Here is a 27,548-nt window from a genome sequence, read left to right as displayed (position 1 = left end):
TCTGCTCCGCCCCTGCCTGGTACAGACTGCTGGAAGTTTCAGACGCCTGGGTTAGGGTCTGCACTGCTGGGCTGGGGGTAAGGCGTAAAAGTGGTGGGGAAGGGGGACCATGATTCCTGGGGTGGGGTGGGGAGTGGGATGCCAGTTTCTAGACTATGGACATGGAATGTGTGTGTGCCAACTTCACCATATAATGGTGGGTAGGAGATATCTCTCTGGCCTTGGCCTGGGGCAGGGTAGCCCCAGGGATCTTTAGGGTGGACTCCTCAGCCACAAAGTGCTAAGGTTTCCTCACCTTCCTCCCCATCTCATTTTCGCCCAGGGACTCTCATTTGCTAAACTCTATCATCCACTCCCTGGCCCTTCCACAAAGATTCAGGCCACCCCAGCTTCCCCCAGGTGGAGAAACTGTGGCTAGGCAATCAGGGAAACTGACATGAACACAGCAGCAGGAGCAATGGCTCTCCTACCTGAGAGCTGAGCACAGGAGAGCTGGTGTCAAACCTTCACCGCTGGTTTCCCCTGCAGCCATGGCCACCCCAGGACTAAAGCCCCTGTTTTCTCATCAGGAGAACTCAGCTTCTTTCTGGAAGTTTGGACTTCATATGAACGTGGCCAGGAGAGGCCCCAAAGGTTAGGCTGGGGAGCTGGCATGCCATAGAACCAGGGAGCCCTGTAGGATCCCTTTTCTTCTTAGATCCTGCAGGAGAGGGTCCCTTCCAATCTTGCCAGCTCCCCTAGAAGTGAAGGCAATGGCAGCGGGGGGAGGGGGACCTTGATGGGAGAGTTCCTTCTGACCAGGCTTCTCCTCCACCAGCCTCCTCCTCCAAGCTCACTGTCCTCCAGGTCCTGCCATTTTGACCTCCCTTCCTGGGGAGAGCAGCCTAAGCCAAGTAGACACTGGGGCCTCAGTGCTAGTTGCTCAGGGCAGTGTGGGTCTGGCGCTCAGGGCAGTGTGGGTGGGACATTTGGAAGCCAGAGGGTGCATTCAACCCTGCTGAGTCTACTTCTGCCTTCAGCGTGTGTCATGTCCTCTTTGTCCCACCCTACAAGGGAATGTCCACCTTGACCCCAATCTACACCCCAAAGGGAACCAGAATTGGCCTGTGTAACCCTCTGCCCCTGCCTGGTTGGCTCTAGTGCACTCACTTCCTTTTTCCTAAAAATGCTAAGTCTGAAAAGAGCCAGGCTGCTTGCAAGTGCCCGAAGCCCTACTTTTACTTATGGGAGTCAGAGAAGGCAAGGGCCCCCAGCCTGCAGTCATACAGAAAGTTACAGGCAGCAAGGCATGGTACCCAGAAGTCTGTTCTTCATTCAGCCCCTGGCGCCATGGACCGTCTTGCACTCTAAGAGGGACTTTCTCAGTTTCTCCTTCACCCGAAGAAGCTGAGGCCCTGCTGGGATAAGGGCAGAGGATTATTTCTTATGACAGGGCTGTTTAGGATTAGGACAGAGAGGGGCCACAAACTCCAACTTCTGAAGTCTCCACCCCCTTTCCCAAATGAGAAAGAATCCACTTAAAATCTTCTGTCCCTATGTGCTGTTAGACTATTGGAAAGTTCTTTCTGAAGTCTGTCCTCTATCCTCTTCTTATAGCACAGATTTTTTTCCCTCCTAATAGATCCTAGGGTGGTATTTGTGAGGGCTTCTCAAGGGACCCTTTCTTTGTAAGATGGCCTAAAAAAGGGACTAACCTGAGAGGAATGGCCCTTTCCTGAGGTCAGGATATTATTGAATGGTTTCCTGGGCATCTTGACTAAGACCCTTGCATATATGTATGTGTTTACGTGCATCCTCATTGGTGAACTACATTTGCTGGGACTGGCTAGCATCCAAGTGCATCTCCCTTACAGATTCACAGTACTTAAGAAAGACAGATTTAGAGAAACTGGCCATAAAGGGGACTAGCTCCAGTAGATCCCCTGAACCCAGTTTGGGAATATCCATGCAGTGGTGCCTGCCTGAGGTTGGGAAAGGGGGTTGAGCAGGCACCCAGGGCCTTGGCTACTCCCTTGTCTCCTCCCACATCTGGAGCCCTTCCACCACACAGGAGGATCCAGGAGCCACCGAAGGTGGGGCATAGTGGGACAGAAGAGGAGGAGGAAGAATATGGGGAGATTCTAGTCCCTCCTACTTAGAGATGCGGTCGCCATGGTGACTAAGGACCAGTGAGGTGGGATGGGGTTGGGGATGGGGGTAGAGGGTGGTGGGAAGGAGGCACTAGGAGACCGGAAAGCTGTCTAGCATTCCAGGAGGATGGAAGCGCAGCGGTATCCCCGAGCTCCAGGTAGGGAGCGGGAGAGCTGACAGACGCGCTGAACAGAGGGGCGGGCCATTGTCTAGCGCTGCCCTGAGGAGGGGCAGACAGAGGGGTCGGGGCCATTGTGTATGATACTCAAAGCTGCCTCCAGCACTAGCCAGACTGGGAGAGGGAACCCAGGAGGCACTGGGTAAGGGGTTAGGCGGGATGGGGCTGGGTGGGTGGCTAGAAGGCTGGAGACTGCAGAGATGGGAAGAGGTGGAGGGGTGCTGGGGACCAAAGAGTCTGGATGAATCTTTAGTGCCTACACACAGTAGGCACTCAACCTATGTAAGCTGATTTGCCTGTCATATGCCGGGTAGGGCCATGGGCAGGGAAGGAGAGCAGGAAACAGATGCTCCCCAGGACTCTGTTCTTCTGAGGTGGGGGCTAACCCTAAGAGTGGGAAGAGGAGGAGGAGGAGGAAGAGGAGGAGGAGGAGGAGGAGGAGGAGGAGGGGGAGGAGGAGGGGGAGGAGGAGGAGGAGGCAGGAGAAACTGGACCTGCCAATGAAGCCAGGAGTGGCTTCTATTCTGGTTTCCTCAGTGAGGCATCTGGGCAAGACAGGGGCTCAAAAGAGGCAGACACTCTGGGGAGGGCAGAGGTTCCCAAGCAGCAAGGGGTAGGGTGGAAATTAATCTTACAACATCCCTCTCACCTCCATCCCTGCATCCTAGCTCTATTGGTGATCAAGTCCCATAGGAGGAGGCCACTGTCCTATGTGGTCCAGCGGTCTGGGGAGTTGGGGCTGGAATCTGACAGGGGGAGTTGGAGCTTAGTGCTGTGAGCCCCAGTGAGCCATAATTCCCAGGATACTGTCCTATGTGGTCCAAGAGCTGGGGGTGGGGTGGAATCTGACAGGAGTTTGAGCTTAGTGATGTGAAGCCCAGGGCACGTGTGTGGTTTTGGGGATTCCCCAGGCTGAGCTCCATGGCTTATGAAGAATTGGTCTTGGAGAACAGGGATGGGATAGTGAAGATGGCACTGCCCCCATAGCCTGCCCTGCTGCCTGACGCCAAGCCTGGTCCAGGTACTTCCTGTCACTGGCCTCAGTTTCCTCATTTGTATAGTGAGAGAAGGTGGGCTTTTGAGCTGTGAGCTTCCTGGATGCTATGGGCAGTACCTGCTACATAATTTATGGGGCCCAGTGTAAAATGAAAATGTGGGCCCCTTCTTAAAACATGATTAAGACTTTTGAAATGGCAACAACAGAGAGTTCCACACAGCATGGGCTCTTATGAGCACAGGGCCTTGTGGGACTGCACAGGTCACAATCTTTGAAGCCAAGTCTGGCCATGCCCTCTGTGTACTGCAGCCCAGGGCTGCGGATCTGACTTCACAGGCCAAGGGTCAAGGACCCTGCTCCTGGGGCTGTGCCTTTCCTCACCTACTTCGTGGCTGAGTATGCCCTGAAGGGCACTGTGAGGAGGCAGGGGGTGGAAGGGACTGGGAAATTCCTGGGCTCAGGTTGATGTCAGGCAACTGGTAGCCTCTCTTTGGGCAGATTTCTGTTCTCTCTTAGGCAAGAATTACCACAGTGTATTTCTCAGCCAGAGGAGAGAGAGCCAGCAGTCCTCTCAGCCCTTCACTTGTTTCTTGTATTCATTGAGCAGTTCTGAGTTGAGCTTTTCTTCTGGGGCTAAAGGTAGGACTGAAAGACCTGGACCCTGGGGAGCAGTGTAGCCTGGGGGTTTGCTTCTAGATGAGTTAAGAGGTTGTTGGGCTGTGGAGCCTCTCTGGCCTCAGTCTCCTTCTCTGTACAAGAGAACTGTGGTAGAACTTGTCTGCTAATGTTGGGAGGATTGAGCTGTATTGCCAAGGGCTCACACACTGGCCACATGGGCTGGAAGAGCACTGGTCCTAGGGAGAGGCCTTGGGGCAGGAATAGGGCAGAGGGTGGCACTGGAACTGCCCCTTCGGCTTCCACTATCACAGTTCCTCCTCCCCATGACCCAGATAAGCCAATCTGTTCCCAGAGAGAGGTGGCTTCCCAAGCTTGACACAGGAGATGGTATTAGAATAGAAAGCTTGGCAGGGATCTGCCGACTAGCACCTGAGTCTGAGGGAATCTTAGCAAGTTTTGACAGAAACAGTTTGTCAGGAAAAGTCCAAGCCCCTGAATGATGAGAGATGATGTGAGCAGAGAGCAAGGTTGAACGCTCTCCCAAGAAATTCTCTTATCCTAAGTGGATAGAAGGACTTCCAGTCAGCGAAGAATGTGCGTTTAGGATGGAGATGGGCTATTTATTGGAGGTGGATCAGTCCTGGGTCATCTGTGCTCTTTAACCTGGAGTCAGCTGACCTGGGTGAGTGGGCAGAAGCCTAACTACTTTATTGGCCAGGGAGCCCCTGATGCCTCATTAACCTTGCGTTATGAGGCCCTCCTTGGAGCCTTTGGGGAGGAAGAAACAGCCACCATTTCGGCTGGGTGCCTTGTCTCAAAAGTATGTCCCATTAAGCATGAGATCAAATGGGAAATTTCTTGAATTTCCCATTGGCTTGATGTCATCCTAAATGAGAGGGAGATTAGACTATGGGAGGAACTTCCTCAGCAAAGTCACAGATACTAGCCTAATACAGCTGTTTGATCTTTTAAGGATTGTGGTCCAGCTGAATGTGGGAGGTTTGAAGGTTAGACTACTGCAGGGAACGTCTCAGTATGAGTGGTGAAGCCCAGTCAGTGAAAAGAGGAATATGAAAGACACTATGTCATGTCCTTTATCTGAGCTATCTTGAGCAAGAAGAGAAACTGAGAAACCACAGCTAGTCTAGTTAGACTGAACTGATGTGCCAGAGGCTGGGGCACAATTCAAGTAGCCCAGGAGGTGTCTTAAACTTTTTGGATAGACTAAGGTAAGCAGAGGGATGGAGAGAGGTGTGTCTCCAGAGAGGCAGTGAGCTTTTTTTTTTTTTTTTCCTCTCTCTCTCTTGATCCACGAACTTCCGCCTAAGCCAGGATCTGTCACAACTCGAGGTAGAAATTCTGGTTTCCCTGGCCTAGAGCCGGCACTGGCTCTGGCAGGATGGGTGCCTGGAGAGCTGTGCTCCCATTCCAGCCAGGCTGAACCTTCTCTTCCCTGTCTCTGGGGCCTGGATCCCCCCTCTCCTTTGACTTGGATGCTTCAGGGTCTGAACACCGGGCTTCCCACTGTGACTGGTTCAAGGGTATGTGAAACGAGGTGGGCGGCTTGTGGTTGGTGGTCATGAGGGGGTGTGATGCAAAGCCCCCAGGGAGGCAGGCAGCAGAAGCATAAAGACAAGGGGGGGGGGCTGCAGAGGCTGGTAGTCTACCAAAAACACCTCTGCCCAGGCCACTCCCAGGAAACACAGACAGCCCTGCTGACCGGTGAACTCAAGCTGGGGGGTGGACTAGCATCCTCCCTCCGGAAGAAGAGGATTAGGTAGGCCCCATCAAATGAGAGTCAGAGCCCCTGGGGGGGTTCCGGGAGAGGGAAGGTTGCCTGCCTGGGTTGGCACAAGGTGTTGGCAGAGCTAAGTGACAGGCCAGCATGGGACTCTATGATTTGAGTACAGGAGCCTGCTGTTCAGAAGCCCCCTCCCCAAGGCCAGACATGCTCAGGGCTCTGGGCTGTGGGGGCAGGAGTGGCTAAGGAGCAAGGGCTGCAAAAGACTTTCCCATGAGTAGGGTGAGAAATGGCAGGGTGGGCTGTTAATAAGAAGAGATCAGGCCTGGCATGGTGGCACATGCCTTTAACTCCAGCACTTGGGAGGAACAGGCAGGTGGATCTCTGTGCCAGGGCAGCTGGGGCTACAGGGAAACCCTGTCTCAAAAAGACCGAAAAAGAAGAGATCAGAGGCGTAGCACTGGTCCACCCAGAGGGTAGAAGGCAACAACATTGTAGCTGGGAGTAGGATGGAAGTGAGATCCCGAGGGCCCTTCCAGATGGGGAACTTCTGCGGCCTCAGGCCCTCTGATTGGCCCTCAGAGAGGATGTGGTAAAGGACTGCTCACCCAGAAAGTGCCCGGGTGCCTATTTCCCCAGAGCCATCTGGTGACACTCTCGGGCTGAGCATGGCCCTTCCGTCCCTGGGCCAGGACCCTTGGAACCTCCTGGATGTTTTTTTCTTCTCACTGCTCCTGCTGCTGTCTCTGCCACCAGCCACTGGGACTGGTGGGCAGGAGCCCATGCCCAGGGTCAAGTATCATGCAGGTGAGTGTCTGGTGGGAGGCAGGGGGTGGCAATGTCTAGATGAAGGGGCTGAGGAAGAAGGGTATGCCAAAGGGAGGGAAAACGGAATGGAGAAACAGAGATTCCAGCAAGCAGTGGGTAGTTGGGACGGGCTTGGAGATGGGAGACCACTTAAGGGACATATCAAGGGAAGGGAAGAGAAGGTCACCTTTCCTAGCTTCCATTTCCATCAACTCATAATTTCATGGCTTCTCTTTCCCTGCTTACCAAGTGGGACACCTTAAACACCTGACTGCTATCATAGCCTCAGGTTCTCCAAAGCCAATGTCAGACCATCTGTGTATCTGGTAATCCCAAGCCCAACTGTAAAGATCATGTTGGACCAGGTTGTGTCCGGCATGATGGGCACCAGGAGGAGCCTGAGGCAGTTCCAGAGAAGCCAGTTCATGTATACCTTATCCTCTAACTCCTCTTGGTTCCTGAGGCTGAAACGGTAACAACCAGGTCGTCCTCTGACTAATGCAAATATACTCACGAGAGACGCTCTGAAGACTCCTTCCTCCTTATTGATGTGCAGTATGGCAGGACACACACTCACACATGCACAGGCATTCACCACCACCACCACCACCACATAGGCCGTAGTAACCCACAAACAGCCTCTCCAGGTGACATCCCAGCATGTTCCCATGGTAGACCTCAGAGAGGGAGAGAAAATTTCCTTTCTAGTGTTTCTACTGGTAGAAATTTCCTGTAACAGAGCAAGGGAAGGAAACAGGAGAGGAAGTGGAGGTGGCCCTTGAACCCACAACTAGATGAGCAAGTCCAAAGGCAGACAGTAGCCACCTCTTCTGCCCTCTGCTGAGAACACCTTTCTGTCTGTCTGCCTGTCTGCTGTTCCCCCTCCTAGCCCTGCCTCACTGTAGCCCCGAGGCCGAAAAAGCATTCACTCACCTCACTTCATTTCCTGTCTCTTCTTTAAAGTTATGGTCTTTTTGAGACAGGGTCTCCCTGTAGCCCCCGCTGTCCTGGAACTCACTATGTAGACCAGGCTGGCCTTGAACTTACAGAAATTCACCTGCCTCTGCCTCCCCAGTGGTGGGATTAAAGGCGTGTGCCACCACCCCAGGTTTCTGTCTGTCTCTTGTGCAGCACCCTTTCTCAGCTCCAGGCTATCAGGGCCCTGTCTCTGGCACTTTTCTCTGTTGGGGGATCAACACACAAAGTTCTGGTGTCTGCTATGGTGGGGAGTGGGTTGCAGATGAAGAGGAAGTCCAGTTTCTAAGGCCTGCCCCTCTCCTCACCTATGTCTTAGGAACCAGCTGCTGCCCACAGCCCCTCCTCACCCTCTCCTTATCACTGCCTCCCAACAGGAGATGGGCACAGGGCCCTCAGCTTCTTCCACCAGAAAGGCCTTCAGGACTTTGACATACTGCTTCTGAGTAGTGATGGCAACACTCTCTATGTGGGAGCTCGAGAGGCCATCCTGGCTTTGAACATCCAGAACCCAGGAACCCCAAGGCTGAGGAGCATGGTGAGGAGAGCAGGGACAAAGGGTAGGGCTGGGAGTGAGGGGCACAGCCCTGGACCAGGGCTGCTATCACATGTACAGCCTGCCTGTTGCTGTCTGAATCAGCAATGACAAAAGGCAAATATTGCTGTGGTCTCACTATTCATTGACATCAGTTGAATATCAGCATTGATACCGGTTGAATATCAGCTGCTGAAATGGCTAACAGGGATATCATCGGCATAGACGATAAACACTGACTCAAATAATTTTTTTTTTTTTTGGTCTTTTTGAGACAGGGTCTCCCTGTAGCCCCGGCTGTCTTGGAACTCACTATGTAAACCAGGCTGGCCTTGAACTCACAGAGATATGCCTGCCTCTGCCTCCCAAGGCGTGCGCCACCATGCCCAGCTGTATGTAATTATTTTAATTTTATGTATATGAGTGCACCACGCAATGCTGTGGAGGTCAGAAGAGGGCATCGGATTCCCTTGAACTGGTTCATAGCCACCATGTGGGTACTGGGAACGAACCTGTGTCCCCTGCAAGATCAGTCAGTGCTTTTTTTTTTTTTTTTTAAGACATGCAGTAATTAAAAAAAAAAATATTTTTATTTTATGTGTACAAGTGTATTGCTTGCATGTATGTGAGTGCACCCGTGTCATGCAATGCCACAGAAGTCAGAAGAGGGCTTTGGATTCCCCTGGAACTGCACTTAAGGACGGTTCGTAGCCACCATATGGGTTCTGGGAATCAAACCCGGGTCCTCTGCAATAGCAGTCAGTGCTCTTAACTGCTGAGCCATCTCTCCAGCTCCGTAATTTTTTTTTTTAATGTTTTATTGTGCTCGCTTTGGCAGCACATATACTAAAATTGGAACGATACAGAGAAAATTAGCTGGCCCCTGTGCAAGGATGACAAATTCGTGAAGCATTAAAAAAAAAATCTTGGGGCTGGAGAGTTTTTTAAAAATATTCTATTTATTATTTTTATTTTATGTGTATGCGTGTATTGCCTGCATGTAGATAAGTGCACCTGTGTTGTGCAATGCCCACAGAGGTCAGAAGAGGCTGTTGGATCCCCCGGAACTGGAGTTACGGACAGTTGTTAGCTGCCATGTGGGTGCTGGGATTCAAACCTGGGTCTTCTGCAAGAACAACCACTGTTCTTAACCGCCATCTCTCCAGCCTGACTCAAATAATTTGATACCCAATGACTAGAGAAATCTCCAGTACTCCTGTTATCATCACCCTGTACTGATGGTAGTAGTGTGAGGGAAGGAAGAGGGAAGGCAGGTGGGGAAATGCTAGCAATGACTGGCCAGTTCCGTGGCTCACTCTCAGCATGTGGTCTCTTAGCTGCCTGCACATATGGGGTGCAGATTAAAATTCCAGATTCTTGAGCTGGGAATGTAATTCAGTAGAAGAGTACTTGTCTAGAGTATATGAAGCCCTGAATTTGATACTCAGCACCCCCAAAATGCAGATTCTTTAAGGTGTGATGCAAGAGCTGATTGTTGACGGTTTCTCCAGGAAATTTGTGGTTTATAATCACTGCTGTGTGTGCCATGCTTTGCTTCGGGCACTCATACATGCCAACTGGCTGCATCCACTAGCAGGCTGTGAAAGTGACCCAGAATGCACAATCAGATAGTGACAGAGCCTAGGATTGTTCTACCATGGAGCCATGTCCTCATGAATCCCAATACTATGGAAGTCATAGCCTAATCAAACTGGCATTATGACTACCCACCAGAGAGTAACCACCAAGCTTACCAGTGATTTCATGCCAGAGCTGGGAAGAGGATGGTGGCTTACAAGAAAACCAAAGACTCCATTCATTTCCTTTCATTTACTCCCTCCCCACTTCAGATACCCTGGCCAGCTAGTGAGAGAAAAAAGAGTGAATGTGCCTTGAAGAAGAAGAGCAATGAGGTAAGTGGAGGTGGGGGCACACAGGCTCTGGCTAGAGAATACTAGGGTATCTGATATGACCTGGGCTGGGCAGGCATAGGAAGGTGGCTGCTCCTATGATCACTGAGATCTTGTTCCATGAGTTTCTCAGTGTTGGCCTCAGCCCTTCCTTCCAATAGGAAAGGAGGGCAAAATGTCTGGGACCCCAAGGGTTTAGGGTAAATGGCCTACATGACCTGAATCCTCTGCATCCCACTAGACACAGTGCTTCAACTTCATTCGTGTCCTGGTCTCCTTCAATGCAACCCATCTCTACGCCTGTGGGACCTTTGCCTTCAGCCCTGCTTGTACCTTCATTGTGAGTTGTCTGACACCCAGCTGGCTCACAGGCTCCAAATCCCTTCTCACACCCACCCAGTCTATCCTCAGTCCTGCCAGAAATCTCTGGTCTTCAGGACCCTTATGAGATTCTTGGTCCCAGGCCAATTTCCCTCTCTTGTCCCTTTCCCTTCCTCCCTCATGACCCTCACTTCCCAGACGTGAGACGCTGGCATTTGGCATTCTGGGCCCCCAGCCTCTCCCCCCATCTAGGAACTCCGAGATTCCTACCTGTTGCCCATCTCAGAGGACAAAGTCATGGATGGGAAGGGCCAAAGCCCCTTTGACCCTGTTCACAAGCACACAGCTGTCTTGGTCGGTGAGTTTCAGGCTTCTTAGATCATCACCAACAGTTGCCTTTTCTAGTCACTCTGTGAAATATGGAATATGATAGAGACAGGGACAGAGGGGAACTGGGAGCCTTGAAGGGCAGGATGGGAGGGAGAATCAGGCATCTCAGCCACTAGCCCCTCCTGAAACGTCCCCAAAGGGGGTGGAAGAGATCTATTTGGGAAGACACAGGCCCCAGCGTCTGGGAAGGCAGCTGGTGAGGTTCAGTCACTTGTTCAGTCACTGTGAACAATGAATACCTCTCCTAACATGCTGGGCACTGGGCTGGGTACTTAAGGGCCTGGACACAAAGCATCACTGACTTCCCAGCCTGGATTCTTGAAGGCTTTTGAGCAGAACTTAAAAGATAATAAATAGGGACACAATGTTGCCAGCACAGCACAGTCACCTGGGATTGGTGTTTGAGGGAGGAGCCTGGCAAAGTGCTCAACTTAGACGCCTACACAGGCCATTTCCTGTGGACAGAGGGATCTAAGTGCCTGGTGTGTGCGTGGGAGGCAGTGAGCTGGGCTTTGGGGTTCTGCAGGACGGTGCAGAAAGGACGGACTGTAGATGGAAGGCAGGTCTGATGAGGGCAGGTAGCCTCCACTTGTTAAGCCTGCTTACCTAACTTCTCCCTGGTCCTAGACGGGATGCTCTATTCTGGCACCATGAACAACTTCCTGGGCAGTGAGCCCATTCTGATGAGAACGCTGGGATCCCGGCCTGTCCTCAAGACTGACATCTTCCTCCGCTGGCTGTACCGTAAGGACCAGTTGACGCCTAGTCATCACGGGTTTGGGTCCCGGACCGTTCCCTGGTAGCCAAGTACTGGCTCTGTGTTAATTGCTTTAATTCACTCAGTTCTCATTGGCTGAGGGCAAAATGAATTAAAGTCAGAATGGGATTCCAGGCCCCCAGAGTCCACCCAAGGGGGATCCGAACATCCTGCTGCTCAGTTCCTAAGCTTATTTGCCTGCCCCCGCAGAGGATGCCTCGTTTGTGGCGGCCATTCCCTCCACCCAGGTCGTCTACTTCTTCTTCGAGGAGACAGCCAGCGAGTTTGACTTCTTTGAGGAGCTGCGCACATCCCGTGTGGCTCGAGTCTGCAAGGTCTGAGGCCTGCACCGGAAGCGGGCTGGCTGTGCGGGGAGCCAATGGGAAGCGGGAGAGGCGGGCGGGCGGGGCCTTACCCGTCAAGGCCGCCCCACAACCCCACCTGCGTCCCTAGAACGACGTGGGCGGTGAAAAGCTGCTGCAGAGGAAGTGGACCACCTTCCTGAAGGCCCAGCTGCTCTGCGCCCAGCCAGGGCAGCTGCCGTTCAACGTCATCCGCCACGCGGTCCTGCTGCCCGCCGATTCACCCTCTATTCCCCGTGTCTACGCAGTCTTCACCTCCCAGTGGTGAGCACCAGGGTGGGAACAGGAAGCTGTACTCGGGATCCGAGGGTGGCAGGAGCTGATGGGAGCCTGGTTTAGTCTCTGCACTTTAAATAGGAAGGCATCTGAGTGGCACTATATCCCAGGAATTTCACTCTGTCTTTGTTGCGTATGGGAGAAACAAAGGTCTGACTATCTTAACTCTGCCTGGTTCCAAAAAAGGATGGATAGAAGTTTACAGAAGGCAGACATTAAAAATCAGTAAAATAGGGACTGGAGAGATAGCTCTCAGTGGTTAAGAGCACTGGCTGCCCTTGCAAAGGACCCGAGTTTGGTTCCCAGCACCCACATGATGTCTAACAAACGTCCATAACTCCGGTTCCAGGGTTCTCCCCACTCATTGCACAGCACAGGTGCACGCACACACATGCAGACGGTACACATACACATAAGATAAAAATAAAAAATAAATATTTTTTAATAACCTTTATGGTGAATAGTCATATGTGAGTAGACAAAAATGAAAATAACAGCAACTTCCACTAGTGAATGAGTTACCATAGACATATAAGTGGTCTGATTTAAACCCCCATCACCACCATGAAGTCTGCATTATTTAACCTTGAGCTGCAGGCACAGCAGCTCCATGACCAGCAGCAGGCTCTTTACACTCAAATATAAGGGTCCACCAGGCCTCTGTCTTTAGGGAGACACAGTGACGGAGGTGAGCAGAACAGAGTCAAGCAGACTAGCATTCAATATTTTTAGCCTAAAGTTAAGTGTCTCTCTAGTTTTCTTTAAAGGCACTTATTTAATGCATTTCATATTGTATAAAAAAAAATTAAATAGTCTGGCTCAGTGGCACACGCCTTTAATCTCAGCATTTGGGAAGCAGAGGCAGGTGGATCTCTGTGAGTTCAAGGCCTGCTGGTCTACATAGCAAGTTCCAGGCCAGCTAGGGCTACCGGGAGACCTTGTTTCAAAAAGAAAATAATAAAATAAAGTTAGACATAGTGGTGAATACCTGTAATCTCAGCACTGGGGAGACTGAGACAAGGAGGATCAGTAATTCAAGGTCAACTGTCTCAAAAACAGACAAGGGTCTGGGATGTAGCTTAATTGGTAGAGTGCTTACCTAGCATGCACAAAGCCTTAGGTTTGATCCCTGCACCATATAAGCCAGGCATAATTGTACATGGAACATGGGAAGATGAGGATCAGAGGATCCTCATCTCTAAGTAGCCTGTGCTACTTGGAGACTATCTCAGAACAAACAAAATCAATAAAATAGATAAAGAAATAGAAGTAAAGGAGATTAACAGAAGGTAGGGATCAGTACAGTAAAAAGTTGTTATAAGATATACTAGTCACAAGGCAGGGCATGGTGGCACACACCTGTAATCCCAGCACTTGGGAGGTGGATCTCTGTGAGTTCGAGGCCAGCCTGGTCTACATAGTAAGCTCCAGGCCAGCTGGGGCTACAGGGAGACTTTGTCTCAAAAAGACAAAAAAAAAAAAAAGATACTAGTCACAAATTTAGCTTCTAGTTTCCTAAAGGCCTGGGCAAAGAGCAGATATCACAACCACTGGAGAAATCCAAGGACCTTTCTCAGAAGAGGAAGTTTGACTGATTTGAAGGGTCTGACAGCCGTGATCTGGCCTCATATTGTTTAAGTTCCTGCCAAGGACAGAGAACAGAGCCTGATATGTTAAACAGTGTACAGAAGAGACCCTCTAGTTCCATAGACCATGGCAGAAGGAACGAACAGCAATAATCTTGTCAAGCTGTGGTTGACTCTCTGAGGACCAAGAATCCAAGGGACTCAAAGAAGACTACATTGTAGAGCCAGCCTGCAGCTGGTTATACAGCTCCTCCTATGGGCATGGCCCAGGCAGGGCAGGACAGGCAGGAGCCACCCTAGGGCCTATGCCCCAATTAATCCTCATTAGTAGCAATCACATTTCAGATCCTAAGATGGGCTTCCAGCCAGGCCTTGGGCCAGAGTCAGGGAACTCTGAATATATGGACTCTCCCAGTCCTTATCACCATAGCTAAGGGAAGAGGCAGCGGGAGGCTGACCTGGTCCATACCCTTTAGGCTTCCTGGGGTTCCACTGAGCTCTACCAGGACTGGAGGTGCTGTCACTGGTAAAGCAAAGGAAACCACAAACTTTGTCCCCTCTGGCTGTCTTCAGGCAGGTGGGTGGGACCAGGAGTTCTGCAGTATGTGCCTTTTCTCTCTCGGACATCGAGCGTGTCTTTAAAGGGAAGTACAAGGAGTTGGACAAGGAAACTTCTCGCTGGACCACTTACAGGGGCCCTGAGACCCATCCGAGGCCAGGCAGCGTGAGTATCGCCCCCACACCAACCAAAGTCATCCAGAATATGCATGTAGAAGCATCATCATGATATGGTAAATGCCTACACACCCAGCCTAGCTGCCCACATGCCGCAGATGTCCAGAACAGAACCCTAATCCAGAACAGTTGCCAGGCAAAGTGAACAGCACCTATCTGGATAGGTCACTGAAGAATTAAGGAAACATGGGCTGGTACCAAGCACTGTATTGAACATCTTCAGGTACATATTTAAAGAGTCAAATAGGTGGGATATGGTGGTGCTTGCCTGTTATCCCAGTATGCAGGAGGAAGCAGAGGCAGGAGGAGGATCAATGCAAATTCAAGGCAAGCCTAGGCAAAACAGCAAGATTCTGTCTCAAAGACACCAAAATAAATAAATAAATAATAAATAAATAAATAAACTGGCATTGTGTTGCAGTCAGAGGCAGGCAGATCTCCGTGAGTTCAAGGTCATCCTGGTCTACAAAGTGAGTTCCAGGCCAGCTGGGGCTACAGGAAGACTCTGTCTCAAAAAAAAGACCCAAAATAAATAAATAAATAATCAAATAAATATGCAGGACTGGCTCTGAAATAACCTGCCTCCCTGCCTCTCTCGTTCAAGACTGACATCAAACTCACCTCCTCCCAGGTGTGCACTATCACCTTCCCCAGCTTTTCTTTCCCATTAACTGCTCTGGCATGTCTCTTTTCAAACTCATCTTCAAGCCGAATATTGGTAAACTTTTTTTTTTTTTCTCGTCTTTTTGAGATAGGGTCTCTCTGTAGCCCCAGCTGGACTGGAACTCGCTATGTAGATCAGGCTGGCCTCGAACTCACAAAGATCTGCCTGCCTCTGTCCCCCAAGTGCTGGGATTAAAGGTGTGCGCCACCACGCCTGGCCCCCAAAGTACTACTTCTAACCCCTATGTGAGTTGGATTTGGAAGCCAGCTGTTTTTGTTGTTGTTCTGAGAGTAAAACCAGACCCTCACATGTGACAGGAAAGGGCGCTTAACACTGAGCTACACCCTTAACCCCTAGTAATTTAAAAAAAAATTATTTATTGCATGTGAGGATACATGTTTGCCATGGCACGTATGGAGGTCAGAGGATAACTTTCGGGAGGTTATTTCCTTCCACTATTGTCAGGTTTGCACAGCAAGCACTTTTACCCACTGAGCCATTTCACCATATCATAGTAATTTTGGCAGGGTTCATGTGTATGACTCATTTACAGCTGAGCCAGGTAGTAAGCCATGAGTACGTTTCCTTTTTATATAACTTGTTTTCCTGGGGTTAGTTATCATGCTCTTTTTGCTTTTTAAACTAAGCTCTTATCTGCACTTCAACCTCAGACTCTTCTTGAATTCACCTAAAATCAGACCATTAGCCCTTTTAAGAGTTTTACTTACCCAGAGAGCCTTGAGATGGGCTGCAGTCTTGACTGCTGGCCTCTTCCTCACCTTTCTGTAGAGTCGCTTGGCTACTTTGTTTCTTGCATCTCTCTCTCTCTCTCTCTCTCTCTCTCTCTCTCTCTCTCTCTCATAGCTTAGGCTGGCCTTGAACTATCAATGTAGTTGAGGACAACCTTGAACTTCTGATCCTCCTGCTTCCATCATGAGTGTTGGGATTATAAGTATGCAGCACCATGCCCAGTATATATAGTGTAGGGTGTTGGACCTAGGGCTTCCTGCATACTGGACAAGCTTTCTACCAACTGAGCTACATCTCCGGCCCCCACCTTTTAACTAGCTCATTTTAGTAGAGGTCATCCTCAATAGATTTTCTGAGGAAAGATATAGACACATAAAATTTTGGAGATGTGCTAGCCATGGTGGCGCACGCCTTTAATCCCAGCACTCGGGAGGCAGGCAGGCAGATCTCTGTGAGTTCAAGGCCAACCTGGTCTACATAGTTCCAGGACAGCTGGGGCTACAAGGACTAAAAAAAAAAAAAAAAAAAGACCAAAAAAAATTTTGGAGATGTTGAATGTCTGAAAAATGCCCTTATTCCACTTTTACAGAAGATGATTTGGCTAGGTAATATGTAATTTTACAACTGAAGCAATTTGAAAGGCTTGCTTGTTACCTTGCAGCTTATGGAGTGGAGCTGCTATGGAGATGTTCTAAGCTGCTTGGACCCCTAACCCTTTGAATGTCACCCCTTTTCTCTTACTGGAATCTTTAAATTCTGATAAAATTTCTTTTTTTTTTTTTTTTTTTTTTTTTTTGTGGTCTTTTTGAGACAGGATCTCCCTGTAGCCCCAGCTGGCCTTGAACTCACAGAGATCCACCTGCCTCTGCCTCCTGAGTGTTGGGATTAAAGGCGAGCACCACCACATCCAGCCAATAAAATTTCTTTGGAGGGGAACAAGTGCCACAGTGTGTGTGTGTGTGTGTGTGTGTGTGTGTGTGTGTGTGTGTGTACAGCTTTCAGGAATTAGTTCTCTCCTTCCACTATGGAGAGAATTCAGTTGTCAGTCTTGGCAGCAAGTTCTTTTACTGGCTGGATGTGGCACTATTCTAGGTACTAGGGGTATATAGCAGTGAGCAAAACCCAATAAGGTCCTTCCATCCTGTAACTTACTTTTTTTGCACTTGCTTTTTATGGGCGTGCTGGGGACCCAAACTCAGATCCTTATGTTTGTGTAGCAAGCATTCTCTCTATTGAGCCATCTCCTTAGCCCCCAATTTTTTATTTTTATTTTTTGGTCTTTTTGAGACAGGGTCTCCCTGTAACCCCAGCTGGCCTGGAACTTGCTTATGTAGACCAGGCTGGCCTTGAAAGCCTGCCTCTGCTTCCGGAGTGCTGGAACTAAAGACGTGTGCCACCATGCCCATCTGCAGCCAGTACTCTTTTTTTTTTTTTTTTTTTTATTAATCTTTTTGAAGCAGGGTCTCCCTGTAGCCCCAGCTGTCCTGGAACTCACTCACTGTGTAGACCAGGCTGGCCTTGAACTCACAGAGATCTACCTGCCTCTGCCTCCCAAGTGCTGGGACTACAGGTGTGTGCCACCACACCTGGCTTGTAGCCAGTACTCTTAACTGCTGAGTCATCACTCCAGCCCCCTTGTTTTGCTTCTTGAGACAGGGTGTCCCTTTAGCCCCAGCTGGCTTGGAACTTACTCTGTCTACCAGTCTGGTCTCAAACTCAAAGAGATCTGCCAGCCTGTGACTCCCCAGTGCTGGAACTAAAGGTGTGTGCCACCACACCCAGCTCTGCCTGCCTTTTTTAAAAAAGATTTATTTTATTTTTAGTTTGTGTGTGTGTGTGTGTGTGTGTGTGTGTGTGTGTGTGTGTGTGTGCGCGCGCCTGTGTGCCTGTGTGTGTGCGCGCCTGTGTGCCTGTGTATGGGTATGTGTGGGTGCCTGAGGAGGTCAGAAGAGGATTTTGGATCCTCTGGAAGTAGAGTTACAAGTGGTTGTGAGATAGGTGCTGGGAATTGAGCTCTTCCTCTGGAAGAGCAGTACACATTCTTGCTGAGCCATTTCTCCAGTCCCTCTGCCTGCCTTTTAAACATATTTTCATGTACTCTTCCTGATTTTGCCACACTTCCCTGGATGGATGGGACCAGAGTTTACACACTGAGGCTGGGCATCTGCATTGTAGTCGGTTTCTTTGGGCTTTGTCTAGGGCTGGCTTAAAACTGTTCTACTTTCCTGCTGTTTTGTAGTCCTAGTTTATTTACTTCCCGTCTTTGAAAATGTGGATTCTTTGCCTTTTTTCCTGTTCTCCATATTGATTTAGGCTTCTAAGTTAAAAAAAAAAAATCTCTTTGAGGGACTGGAGAGATGGCTCAGCAGTTTAAGAGCACTGGCTGCTCTTGCAGAGGACCCAGGTTTGATTCCCAGTACCCACATGGCGGCTAACAAACGTTTGAAGCTCCAGTTCCAGGGGATCTGATGCCCTCTTTCAACCTTCTTGGGCATTGCATGACATGGGTGCACTTACATAGATGCAGGCAGTACACTCATACACATAAAATAATAAATAAAATATTAAAAAAAAATCTCTTTGAGCTGGGCCTGGTGGCACACACCTTTAATCCACATAGTGGGGGCAGAGCAGATGAATCTCTTCGAGATTAAGGCCAGCCTGGTCTACGTAGGGAGTTCCAGGCCAGTTGATGCTAAAGGGGGGAAGACCTTGTTTCAAAAAAAACAAAACAAAACAAAAACCAAACAGAAATCCCTTTGGGAGGAAGTGAAAGTTAAGTGTATATGTTCTTTGCTGGCATAAAAATGGAAAATAGAAGCTGAGTGTGGTGAGACTTTAATCCCAGTGCTTGGGAAGCAGAGGCAAGAGGATTCTGTGAATTGGAGGCCAGCCTGGTCTACATGGCGAGTTCCAGGAGTTCCAGGCCAGTTGGGGCTACAGGGAGGCCCTATTTCAAAACAACCGAGAGAGAGAGAGAGAGAGAGAGAGAGAGAGAGAGAGAGAGAGAGGTTATTACCTCGTTTATATATGAGGAAGTTGAGAACTCAGAGGTGAAGTAGTTTGTGCAGGACACAGCTTGAGGGTGGCAGAGTGGGGACTGGCTTCAGGATGATGTTGGATAGGGAAGACAAGGATCTTTACCTGAACCTCCAGAGAACAGCTGGTCCAACCCCCTCAAGTGAGAAAGAGAACCGAGAAGGGATTCTCCCAGCCATGCAGCTCATGCAAGTTTATGCAAATGTGATGAAGGAGCTCCGTGCCACACCACCCCTTCCCGCAACACCTCCATTCAGTCACTGACTCAGGAGACATTTACAGAGCGCTGACTGTGCCTGGGATCACAGGCACCAGGAAAGTAGGGTGCTTGCCTGAGGAGTCTTCAGCCTGCCTCCTGCTTGGCCCTGATGGGGCTGAGGGGGAGGGCAGTGGTAACAGTAAGCACTGAAGATGTGCTGTGCTGGTTACCTTTCATGTATTAGGACCTTATCCTCAGTTCTAGCCTCTGGGCCCTGGGTCTGGGATTTATTCACTACTTTGAGCTGAGACTACCCTAGGGAGGAGGGAAAAGGAGGGTAGCAGGGGAAAGGTGGCAAAGCTTGAGCTAAAGGGAAGGCGCCAGCTGACCTGACTTGCTTTCTTCCTCCTCCAGTGCTCTGTGGGCCCCTCTTCTGATAAAGCCTTGACCTTCATGAAGGACCATTTCCTGATGGATGAGCAAGTGGTGGGAACACCCCTGCTGGTGAAGTCTGCTGTGGAATACACACGACTTGCAGTAGAAGCAGCCCAGGGCCTCGATGGGAATAGCCATGTGGTCATGTACCTAGGCACCTGTGAGTACAGGGTTCCAGGATAGACCTGGGAGGACCAGAGCAGGGACTGTACCCAGGCTGAGTCTGCAAGACAGCCCAATCTCTAGCCTTTCTGAGTTTTTAGTTTGTTGGTTCACACACACACACACACACACACACACACACACACACACACACGGTCTTCTGTGGTCTTAGTAAGAGCAGTCTGTCAACCGGGGGGGAAGCCATGTCAGAGGCTGGAGGAGTGAGTGCATAGGCAGTACCTCTCTAGGAAACAAGGCTGGGAAGGAGCCAAGGGGAAGGGGAGACCACAGGAGGGGCAGGAGGTAGGCAGTAGCATCTGCTGCTACTTCTCCTCCTCCTCCTCTTCTAGACAGCTAAGGATGATCGTGAACTTAAAGAATTTTTTGGATTGGTTTATTTTTATTTTATGTATATGTATATTTTGCCTGTAATGTGTAAGTACACCTGTGCATGTAGTGCCCATGGAGGCCAGAAGAGGGTGTCAGATCCCCTGCAACTAGAGTTACAGACAGCTGTTAGCTGCCATGTAGTGCTGGGAACCAAACCTGGGTTCTTTTTTTTTTTTTTGAGACAGGGTCTCCCTGTACTCCCAGCTGACTTGAACTCACTATGTAGACCAGGCTGGCTTTGAACTCACAACGATCCGCCTGGGTCCTTTTCAAGAGCAGCCAGTGTTCTTAACTGCTGAGCCATCTCTCCAGTGACCCTGAACTTCTGATCTTCCTGCCTCAAACTCTCAAGTGTTGGGAACACAGGGCTGCTCCACTATGCCTGGTTTTATGTGGTATTGGGGATGAACCCAGGGCTTTATGCATTCTAGGCAAACATTCAAGCAACTGGCCTATATCCCCAGCTCCATCTTTTTTTTTGGGGGGGGGTGTCTTTTTGAGACTGGGTCTCCCTGTAGCGCCTGTAGCCCCAGCTGGCCTGGAACTTGCTTTGTAGATCAGGCTGGCCTTGAACTCATAGAGATCTGTCGGCCTGCCTCTGCCTCTGAGTGTTGGGATTAAAGGCGTTTGCCACCACGCCTGGCTTTCATCTTTTTTGTATGCTATAAAAGACTGAAAGTATCCAGTAGAGAAGGTATTGGTGAAGCTGGGAGGAGAGGGGACACTCAGCAGTAAAGTTGTGGAGGGAGCAAGAGGCTGGCCTGATGCTATAGAGAGGGGCCAAGAGTGGGGGACGGGATTCAAGGACAGAGGAGTGGATCCTAATAGTCAACATGGAGAGTTAGGTGAGGAATGTGGAAAGATTACCAGATCTATTGAGAGCTTGGCCTTTTACTTTGAGAAAGTCAACAACTTCATTCATTCCTCCAGGTCATGCTCGGAGGCATTGTATCTGCTGTGCCTTGCTGAGCCTATGGGCAAAACTTCCCATCCTTGTGAAGTGAGTAGAGATAGACTGTAAACACTCTGAATGCAGACATTGCATAGTGCATTAGTTACCAGATTAGAAAATCAGGTAGAGTGAAGTGAAGGGAATCTTGCCCAGGGAAAGTTTGCCTTTTTTAGTGACAGGGTCTCTCTGTTGCCTAAGATAGATGCTTTGATAGTTTTGAGATGAGGTCTTATTCTATAGTCCAGGCTGCCCTGGAACTCACAATCCTGCCTCAGCTTTCTGAATGCTGGGAACTTACAACTATTAAAAAGGTGGTCAGCGGGGCATGGTGGTGCATGCCTGTAGTCCCAGCACTTGGGAGACAGAGGCAGGCGGATCTCTGTGTGTTCAAGGCCAGCCTGGTCTACATAGTGAGTTCTAGGACAGCTGGGGCTACAGGGAGACCCTGTCTCAAAAAAGACCAACCCCCCCCTCCCCACCCAACAAAAAGGTGCTCAGAAGCAGGACCTGTGGTGCAGGCTTGTAATCTCAGCTATTTGGGAGGATGATACACAAGGATTACATGTTCAAGGCCTGCATGGACTACAAAGTGAGTTCAAGACCAGCCTGGGCTGTAGAGTGAGACCATGTCTCAAAAAGCAAAAAGAGGACTGGGAATGTAGCTCAATGGTAGAGTGCTTGCCTAGCTTGTGAGAGACCCTGGGTTTAATTCCCAATACTGGAAAAAAGAAAAACAAAGAAAGAGGCAAAGACATAGATATGGAAGGAAGGAAAGGGGACAGAGGGAGGGAAGAAGGGAAGGAAGGAAGGAAGGAAGGAAGGAAGGAAGGGGGGAAGGAAGAACAGGCTGGAGGGATGGCGCAGCTGTAAGGTGCCTCCTACACAAGCGTGACAACCTGAGTTCAGATGTCCAGAATCTGATGTAAAATCTGGGTGCTGCTTTGGGGTCTATAACCCCAGCACTCAGGAGGGAGAATGGGGCAGACGGGGGATCCCTGGAGCTCACTGACCTGCCAGTCTGGCCAATCCGTGACTTCCAGGGTTAGTGAGAGACCTTGTCTCAAAAAATACAGTGGAGAGTGGAAAACACTGGACTGTGGCCTCTGTCCTCCACATGCACACATGACATGTACATACATCACACTCAAGAAAGCAAGAAAAAGAGAAAAAGAAAGAAAGCCAGTTTCAACAGCCTTGCATCTGGGGCTGGAAAGATGGCTCAGCAGTTAAGAACACTGACTGCTCTTGCAGAGGACCTGTGTTTGGTTCCCAGCACTCAAATGACAGCTAACAGCCATCTGTAACTTGGGTCCCAGGGGGACGGGTCTGATGCTCTCTTCTGGCCTCTGTGGGTATTGCACACATGTGGTGCACTTACATGGCAGGCAAACACTCATACACATAAAATAAACACTCATACACATAAACACTCATACACATAAAATAAAAATAAATCCAGAAACTGCTTTAAAAAACCTACATCCCTGGGACACAGAGAGACTGAGTGACCCAGATGTTCCAAACCTGGCATGCTTAGGAGGCTTGTGAAGGCAGTGGGGGAAACCCCACCTCTCTCTGTCTCTGCAGCCACAGGGTCCCTGCACAAGGCTGTGGTGGCTGAGAACCGCAGTGCTTATCTGGTGGAGGAGATCCAGTTGAGCCTTGACCCTGAACCTGTTCGAAACCTGCAGCTGGCCCCCACGCAGGTGGGAAGAGACCCGATCAGAAAATGGCTTTCCCATGGGGTAACCTGGGGAGCCTGGGCCAGAGTACTGGGGCCTTCTGACACAGAATTTACTGGAGAGGCACAGTCACCTCATCAGCAGGTGATTCAGCAGGTGACTCTCTCTCTCTCTCTCTCTCTCTCTCTCTCTCTCTCTCTCTCTCAGGGTGCAGTGTTTGTAGGCTTCTCTGGAGGCATCTGGAAGGTTCCCCAAGCCAACTGCAGTGTCTATGTGAGCTGTGTGGACTGTGTCCTTGCCAGGGACCCCCACTGTGCCTGGGACCCTGAGTCAAGAATCTGCCGCCTTCTCTCAGGCCTGACCCAGTGAGTGCCAGTCCTAGATGGCGGCTGAAAACTGCTTGCCAAGGCCCTTCTTACCCAGCTTCTGTAACCATTCCTCCCCTCCAGGGGCCATCATCACATTCACCCCAGACGCCACCCCTCTGGGGCCAGTCCTGGGATGGCCTTTTGCAGGGCAGTTTTAAAGCTGTTCTGCCTGGGACTGGGCCCCTCTCCTCTCCTACCTAGTCTCCCCAACCCACATTCTTCCCCTCTATACTTTCCTCCCTCCTCCTCCTTCATTTTTGTCTGTATTAAGCAGTGCTTTTGTTTGCATTGTCTTCTCAGGAGCTCCTGGAAGCAGGATATGGAGCGAGGGAACCCAGAGTGGGCATGTGCCCATGGCCCCATGGCCAGGAGCCCCCGGCGGCAGAGTCCCCCTCAACTCAGTGAGTGTGGGGCTGAGGGAGGCACCAAGGTACTGGGGGCCTTCAGGCAGGGCTGGCATTCCTGCTCCTGTGGCCTCTTGCAGCACTTGCAAAGGCTGAGACCTGAACACTGGGATCAGGATGGATTGGTGCCTGGCTGTGAGGAGAGAGAAGAGTTCTGAGCTGGGGTTCAGGTTAGGGTGGAAGTGGGTTTGGTGTTTGAGTCTGAGTTGGAGGCTTTCTAACTGTACCACCTTGAATGGGCCCGATCTGACAGATCTTAGAAGCTAAGGGTCAGGCCTGGGTAGTCCTTAGGGGTTGAGCCTGAGGACAGAGGAGGGGTGAGCACTACTTTGGAGTTGAAATGGAAGCAGTAACAGGCAGGTATGGTAGGCCAGCCTGGGATGCAGAGGAGAAAGGAAGCCGTAGATAAACATTTTGAGACCAGATATCAATAAGACTCTCTCCTGTCTTCCTTCTTTTCTTCTGTTGACCAGTTTGCCCCTTTGCTTATCCCCCAGTTAAAGAAGTCCAGGCAGTCCCCAACTCCATCCTGGAGCTGCCCTGCCCCCGCCTGTCCACACTGGCCTCCTACCACTGGAGTCATGGCAAAACCATAGTCCCAGATGCCTCTTCTACCATCTATAATGGCTCACTCATGCTGCTGCCAAGGGATGGAGTTGGGGGCCTCTACCAGTGTGTGGCCACTGAGAATGGCTATTCATACCCTGTGGTCTCCTACTGGGTGGACAGCCAGGACCAGCCCCTGGCTCTGGATCCTGAACTGGCAGGCGTTCCTCGGGAGCGTGTGCAGGTCCCACTGACCAGGGTTGGTGGTGGAGCCTCCACGGCTGCTCAGCGGTCCTACTGGCCTCATTTTCTCATCGTCACTGTCCTTCTGGCCTTAGTGCTCTCGGGAGCACTCATCTTCCTCCTGACTTCTCCTCTGGGAGCACTGCGGGCTCGGGGCAAGGTTCAGGGCTGTGGGGCCCTGCCCCCCAGGGAGAAGGCCCCATTGAGCAGGGAGCAGCATCTCCAGCCCCGCAAGGACCACAGGACCTCTGCCGGTGATGTGGATGCTGATAACAACCATCTGGGCACTGAGGTGGCTTAAACTCTGGGCACAGTTGGGGCTGTTGAGTAGGTACCTGGCCATGTTGGCTGGGCCAGGCACGATGGTACTGTGATAGGGTGGGAGACACACAGGCCACCGTCCGGGGCAGGAGGTGTTCCTGCCACTGTGTACCACCTGCAGCATCCAGTTGGGCCACATACAGCAACCTGCCGCTTCTGTGGGACTCCCTTCTGCTAAGTTCATGGGCTGTCCCCACACCTGCAGCTGTGCAGTGACAGGAGGGCCTGGAAAGGTTCCCTCAGTTCTTGTCAACCGTAAGGACCCTCCAAAGCACATTGCTCCAGGAGACCCTGGCTATCCAGGACCCTGTGGTGACAAACCCAGCATCTGAGCAAGCTAAGTTCCTGAAACTCCATTCTGGAAGCAGTTGCTATTTTGAACACCAGCTCTCCTTTCTCCCAGGGGTCTCCAAGATTCGTTGGGGAGCTGGCCCCTTGTGCTCCCCTTACCAACCATGTACCACTGACTCTGGGAAGTCTTTTCTGAAATTTGACCGCCTTTGTTTTTGCTTCTGTTTGGACAGAGTCTTTGCCCTGAATGGCAGGCGGTAATCTGAGCCTTGTTGACTCCTTTAGTGTGGCTGGCCCCTTGAAGTCTTCTTACCCCTTCCCTCTGTTTTGGGATTCAGAAAACTTAATTTTATTTTTTATTAAAAAGACAAAGCTTATGATGTGCTAATTTTTGGCATGGCAGAGTTCCCGTAGAGGACAGCCAGGGTCTGGGACGGAGTAAGGTTTATGGGATGGTGCCTTTGAATGGCAGGCAGCCTTCTCTGTGCTCCAGGCAGGGTGAGAGCTGTGTGGAACAGCCTCAGCTGTGTCTGCTAGACATGCTGGCTGTGGCTGCCACACTTGCTGTCCCCATACGCCAACGCTTATCGTGACTCCAGGTAGCTCCGCCCCCAGTAGTTGGCTTCAGTTCTCCATAGACAAGTTTATGGAAGTGTTCACAGCCACCCCCATCCTGGCCTCATCCCTCTTCACATTTGCTAAGAAAGGTTCTGTCCATGCTTCCACACCATACAGCCTTTCCTCCCTCATGTCAGGAAAATACATATCTCCCTGCAGAACGGAAGGCCATCCCAGAGGCATCCATCCCACAGACCCCCTATTCCTACTGTGACTCCCAGCATTGCCCCACCCCCTACTTAACTGGCTCCCTTATCCTGCCTACAGGTGTGTAGGCAAGTGGATCATCTCTATGAGACTGAGGCCAGCCTGGTCTACATAGTGAGTTCCAGGCTAGTTGGGGCTACAGGGATACCGAAGCTGCGTAGTAAGACTGAGGCTAGTCTACAAGACTTGTCTTAAAACATCAAAACCAAAAAACACTCCCTATGACTTTAGCCATTCAGTCCACAGCAACCCCCTTTCAGTTTCCTTTCCTGATAAAGCTGAACACCAGTGAAATTTCACTGTAGTCTTCCCCAAGGTACCCCTGTGCTTGTTCTCTTTAACCCGTATGGTCATGTCCTTTCCCCACCTGCCTGCTCATGACCCTCTCCGAGATCCTTCATTAAGCCCTTAAAAGCAGCTCAATTTTGACCTCTGCACAGCCACCCAGGAAGCCACCCTTTTCGCATCAATATCCACAACAGGATTTTTAAAAAGTTCTGTGGGGCAGCGGAGGGCTGGAGAGATAACTTAGTGGTTAAAAGCACCCAGGTTTGGTTCCCAGCACCCACATGGTGGCCAACAACCTGTGAGCTGCTGGAGCTTCACCTGCCTGCCTTGCATCTCACAGTAGGAACACTGAGATTACAGGGGTATGCTATTGTACCTGACTTTACATGGATTCTAGGGATTCAAGTGTTTTTACCCACTGAGCCATCTCTCATGTCCTTTACCATGGATGTCCATGCTTCACTCAGTGGACATATACTCAGCCCTTTTACGGCACAGAGCCCAGCCTAGACCGCTGCAGAACCCCACCCAGGCCTGCTTCCTGCCTGTTTGCAACTGCAGCCCAGCAGTAGGGACAGATGGCAACAGCTGAAGCCAGGGTGGGGTACAGAGTGGGGACAGGTATTGGGAAGTCAACGTAGTGCAAGCTCAGGCTTCCTGCCTCCCTTCTGTTTACTGGTTACTTGCACCTGCACACCTCAGACATCTTTAATGCAGTATGCCCCCAAGCCGGGCTCATCATCATTTCCAAAGCTGTTTTCTGTCCCATCTTGCCTAAGCTAGTATTCTATGTGTCCCTTCTCCTCCAGAGGGCACCAAATACCACTCCTCACGTCTGTCTTTACCTGGAATTCCTCCATACCTCTCCAGCCTACTGACCCCACCCCACCCCATCATGACAACTAGAGCTGGAACTGGCTCCTGCCACTCATCCTTCCCTCTCCACTCAAGGCTCAAGGTCAAGAAGAGCTTTTTCTTAGCCGGCCGTGGTGGCGCACGCCTTTAATCCCAGCACTCGGGAGGCAGAGGCAGGTGGATCTCTTGTGAGCTCAAGGCCAGCCTGGTGTACATAGTGAGTTCCAGGCCAGCTGGGGCTACAGGGAGACTCTGTCTCAAAAATAGACCCCCAAAAGAGGAGCTTTTTCTTAAGATAGTATCTATAAGATACTGTAGCCCAGGCTAGCCTGAAACTCACTTTGTAGTCCAAGCTGGCCTCAAAGCCATGGAAATCCACTTGCTTCAGCCTCCCAAGTGCTCCCTCTCTTCTGAGGTACTAAGGACTAAACTTAGGGCCTCATGCATACTACACAAAGGCTCTAACACTGAACTACATCCCCAGTCATCTTTTATACTTTTTAAGACAGGATCTCACTAAATTGTTAAATCTATCATTGAACTCACTCTGTAGCCCAGGTAGGCCTTGGACTTATGATCCTCCTGCCTCAGCCTCTAGAGTAGCTGGGATTATAGTCCTGTACACACCTGGTATATTAGTTACTTTCCTATTGCTGTGATAAAACACCATGACCAAGGCAACTTATAGAAGGAAGAATTTGGGCTTACCGTTCCAGAGAGAGTCCATAATGGAAGGGGAGGCATGGCAGGAGGTAGAAACCTGAACACTCACATCTTCAGTCAGGCACAGGAAGCAGAGTAAGTTGGAAGTTGGGG

The 27,548-nt window shown here is 50.5% G+C and overlaps 1 protein-coding gene and 1 non-coding gene across 5 annotated transcripts; both read left to right on the top strand.

Annotated features, from left to right (window-relative positions):
* The first annotated feature begins 11 nt into the window (after positions 1-11).
* Sema4a (semaphorin 4A) lies at positions 12-25,144 on the top strand. Of its 4 annotated transcripts, none has more exons than XM_029556802.1 (15): positions 12-77; positions 6,304-6,471; positions 7,824-7,984; positions 9,832-9,894; positions 10,133-10,231; positions 10,465-10,570; positions 11,230-11,346; positions 11,570-11,694; positions 11,813-11,985; positions 14,157-14,307; positions 19,385-19,565; positions 22,497-22,615; positions 22,799-22,956; positions 23,260-23,360; positions 23,861-25,144. In XM_029556802.1, exons 2-15 carry the CDS (start codon positions 6,333-6,335, stop codon positions 24,451-24,453), a joined length of 2,286 nt encoding a protein of 761 aa, XP_029412662.1. In that variant the 5' UTR covers positions 12-77; positions 6,304-6,332; the 3' UTR covers positions 24,454-25,144. The 4 variants fall into 4 exon arrangements, with proteins under 4 accessions (XP_029412662.1, XP_008851920.1, XP_029412672.1 ...); XM_008853698.1 differs by lacking the exon at positions 12-77 and adding an exon at positions 2,137-2,287; XM_029556807.1 differs by lacking the exon at positions 12-77 and adding an exon at positions 5,266-5,464.
* On the top strand, positions 8,804-8,909 carry LOC115068056. The gene has a single exon (XR_003847442.1). It is a non-coding gene; the product is annotated as a U6 spliceosomal RNA (small nuclear RNA).
* Positions 25,145-27,548: the final 2,404 nt, after the last annotated feature.

The sequence above is a fragment of the Nannospalax galili genome, unplaced genomic scaffold (genome assembly GCF_000622305.1).
Source record: "Nannospalax galili isolate Female #2095 unplaced genomic scaffold, S.galili_v1.0 scaffold591, whole genome shotgun sequence".
Classification (NCBI taxonomy): Eukaryota; Metazoa; Chordata; class Mammalia; order Rodentia; family Spalacidae; genus Nannospalax; species Nannospalax galili.
Note: the sequence above shows the minus strand (reverse complement) of the source record. Positions and strands in the feature narration are given on the sequence as shown.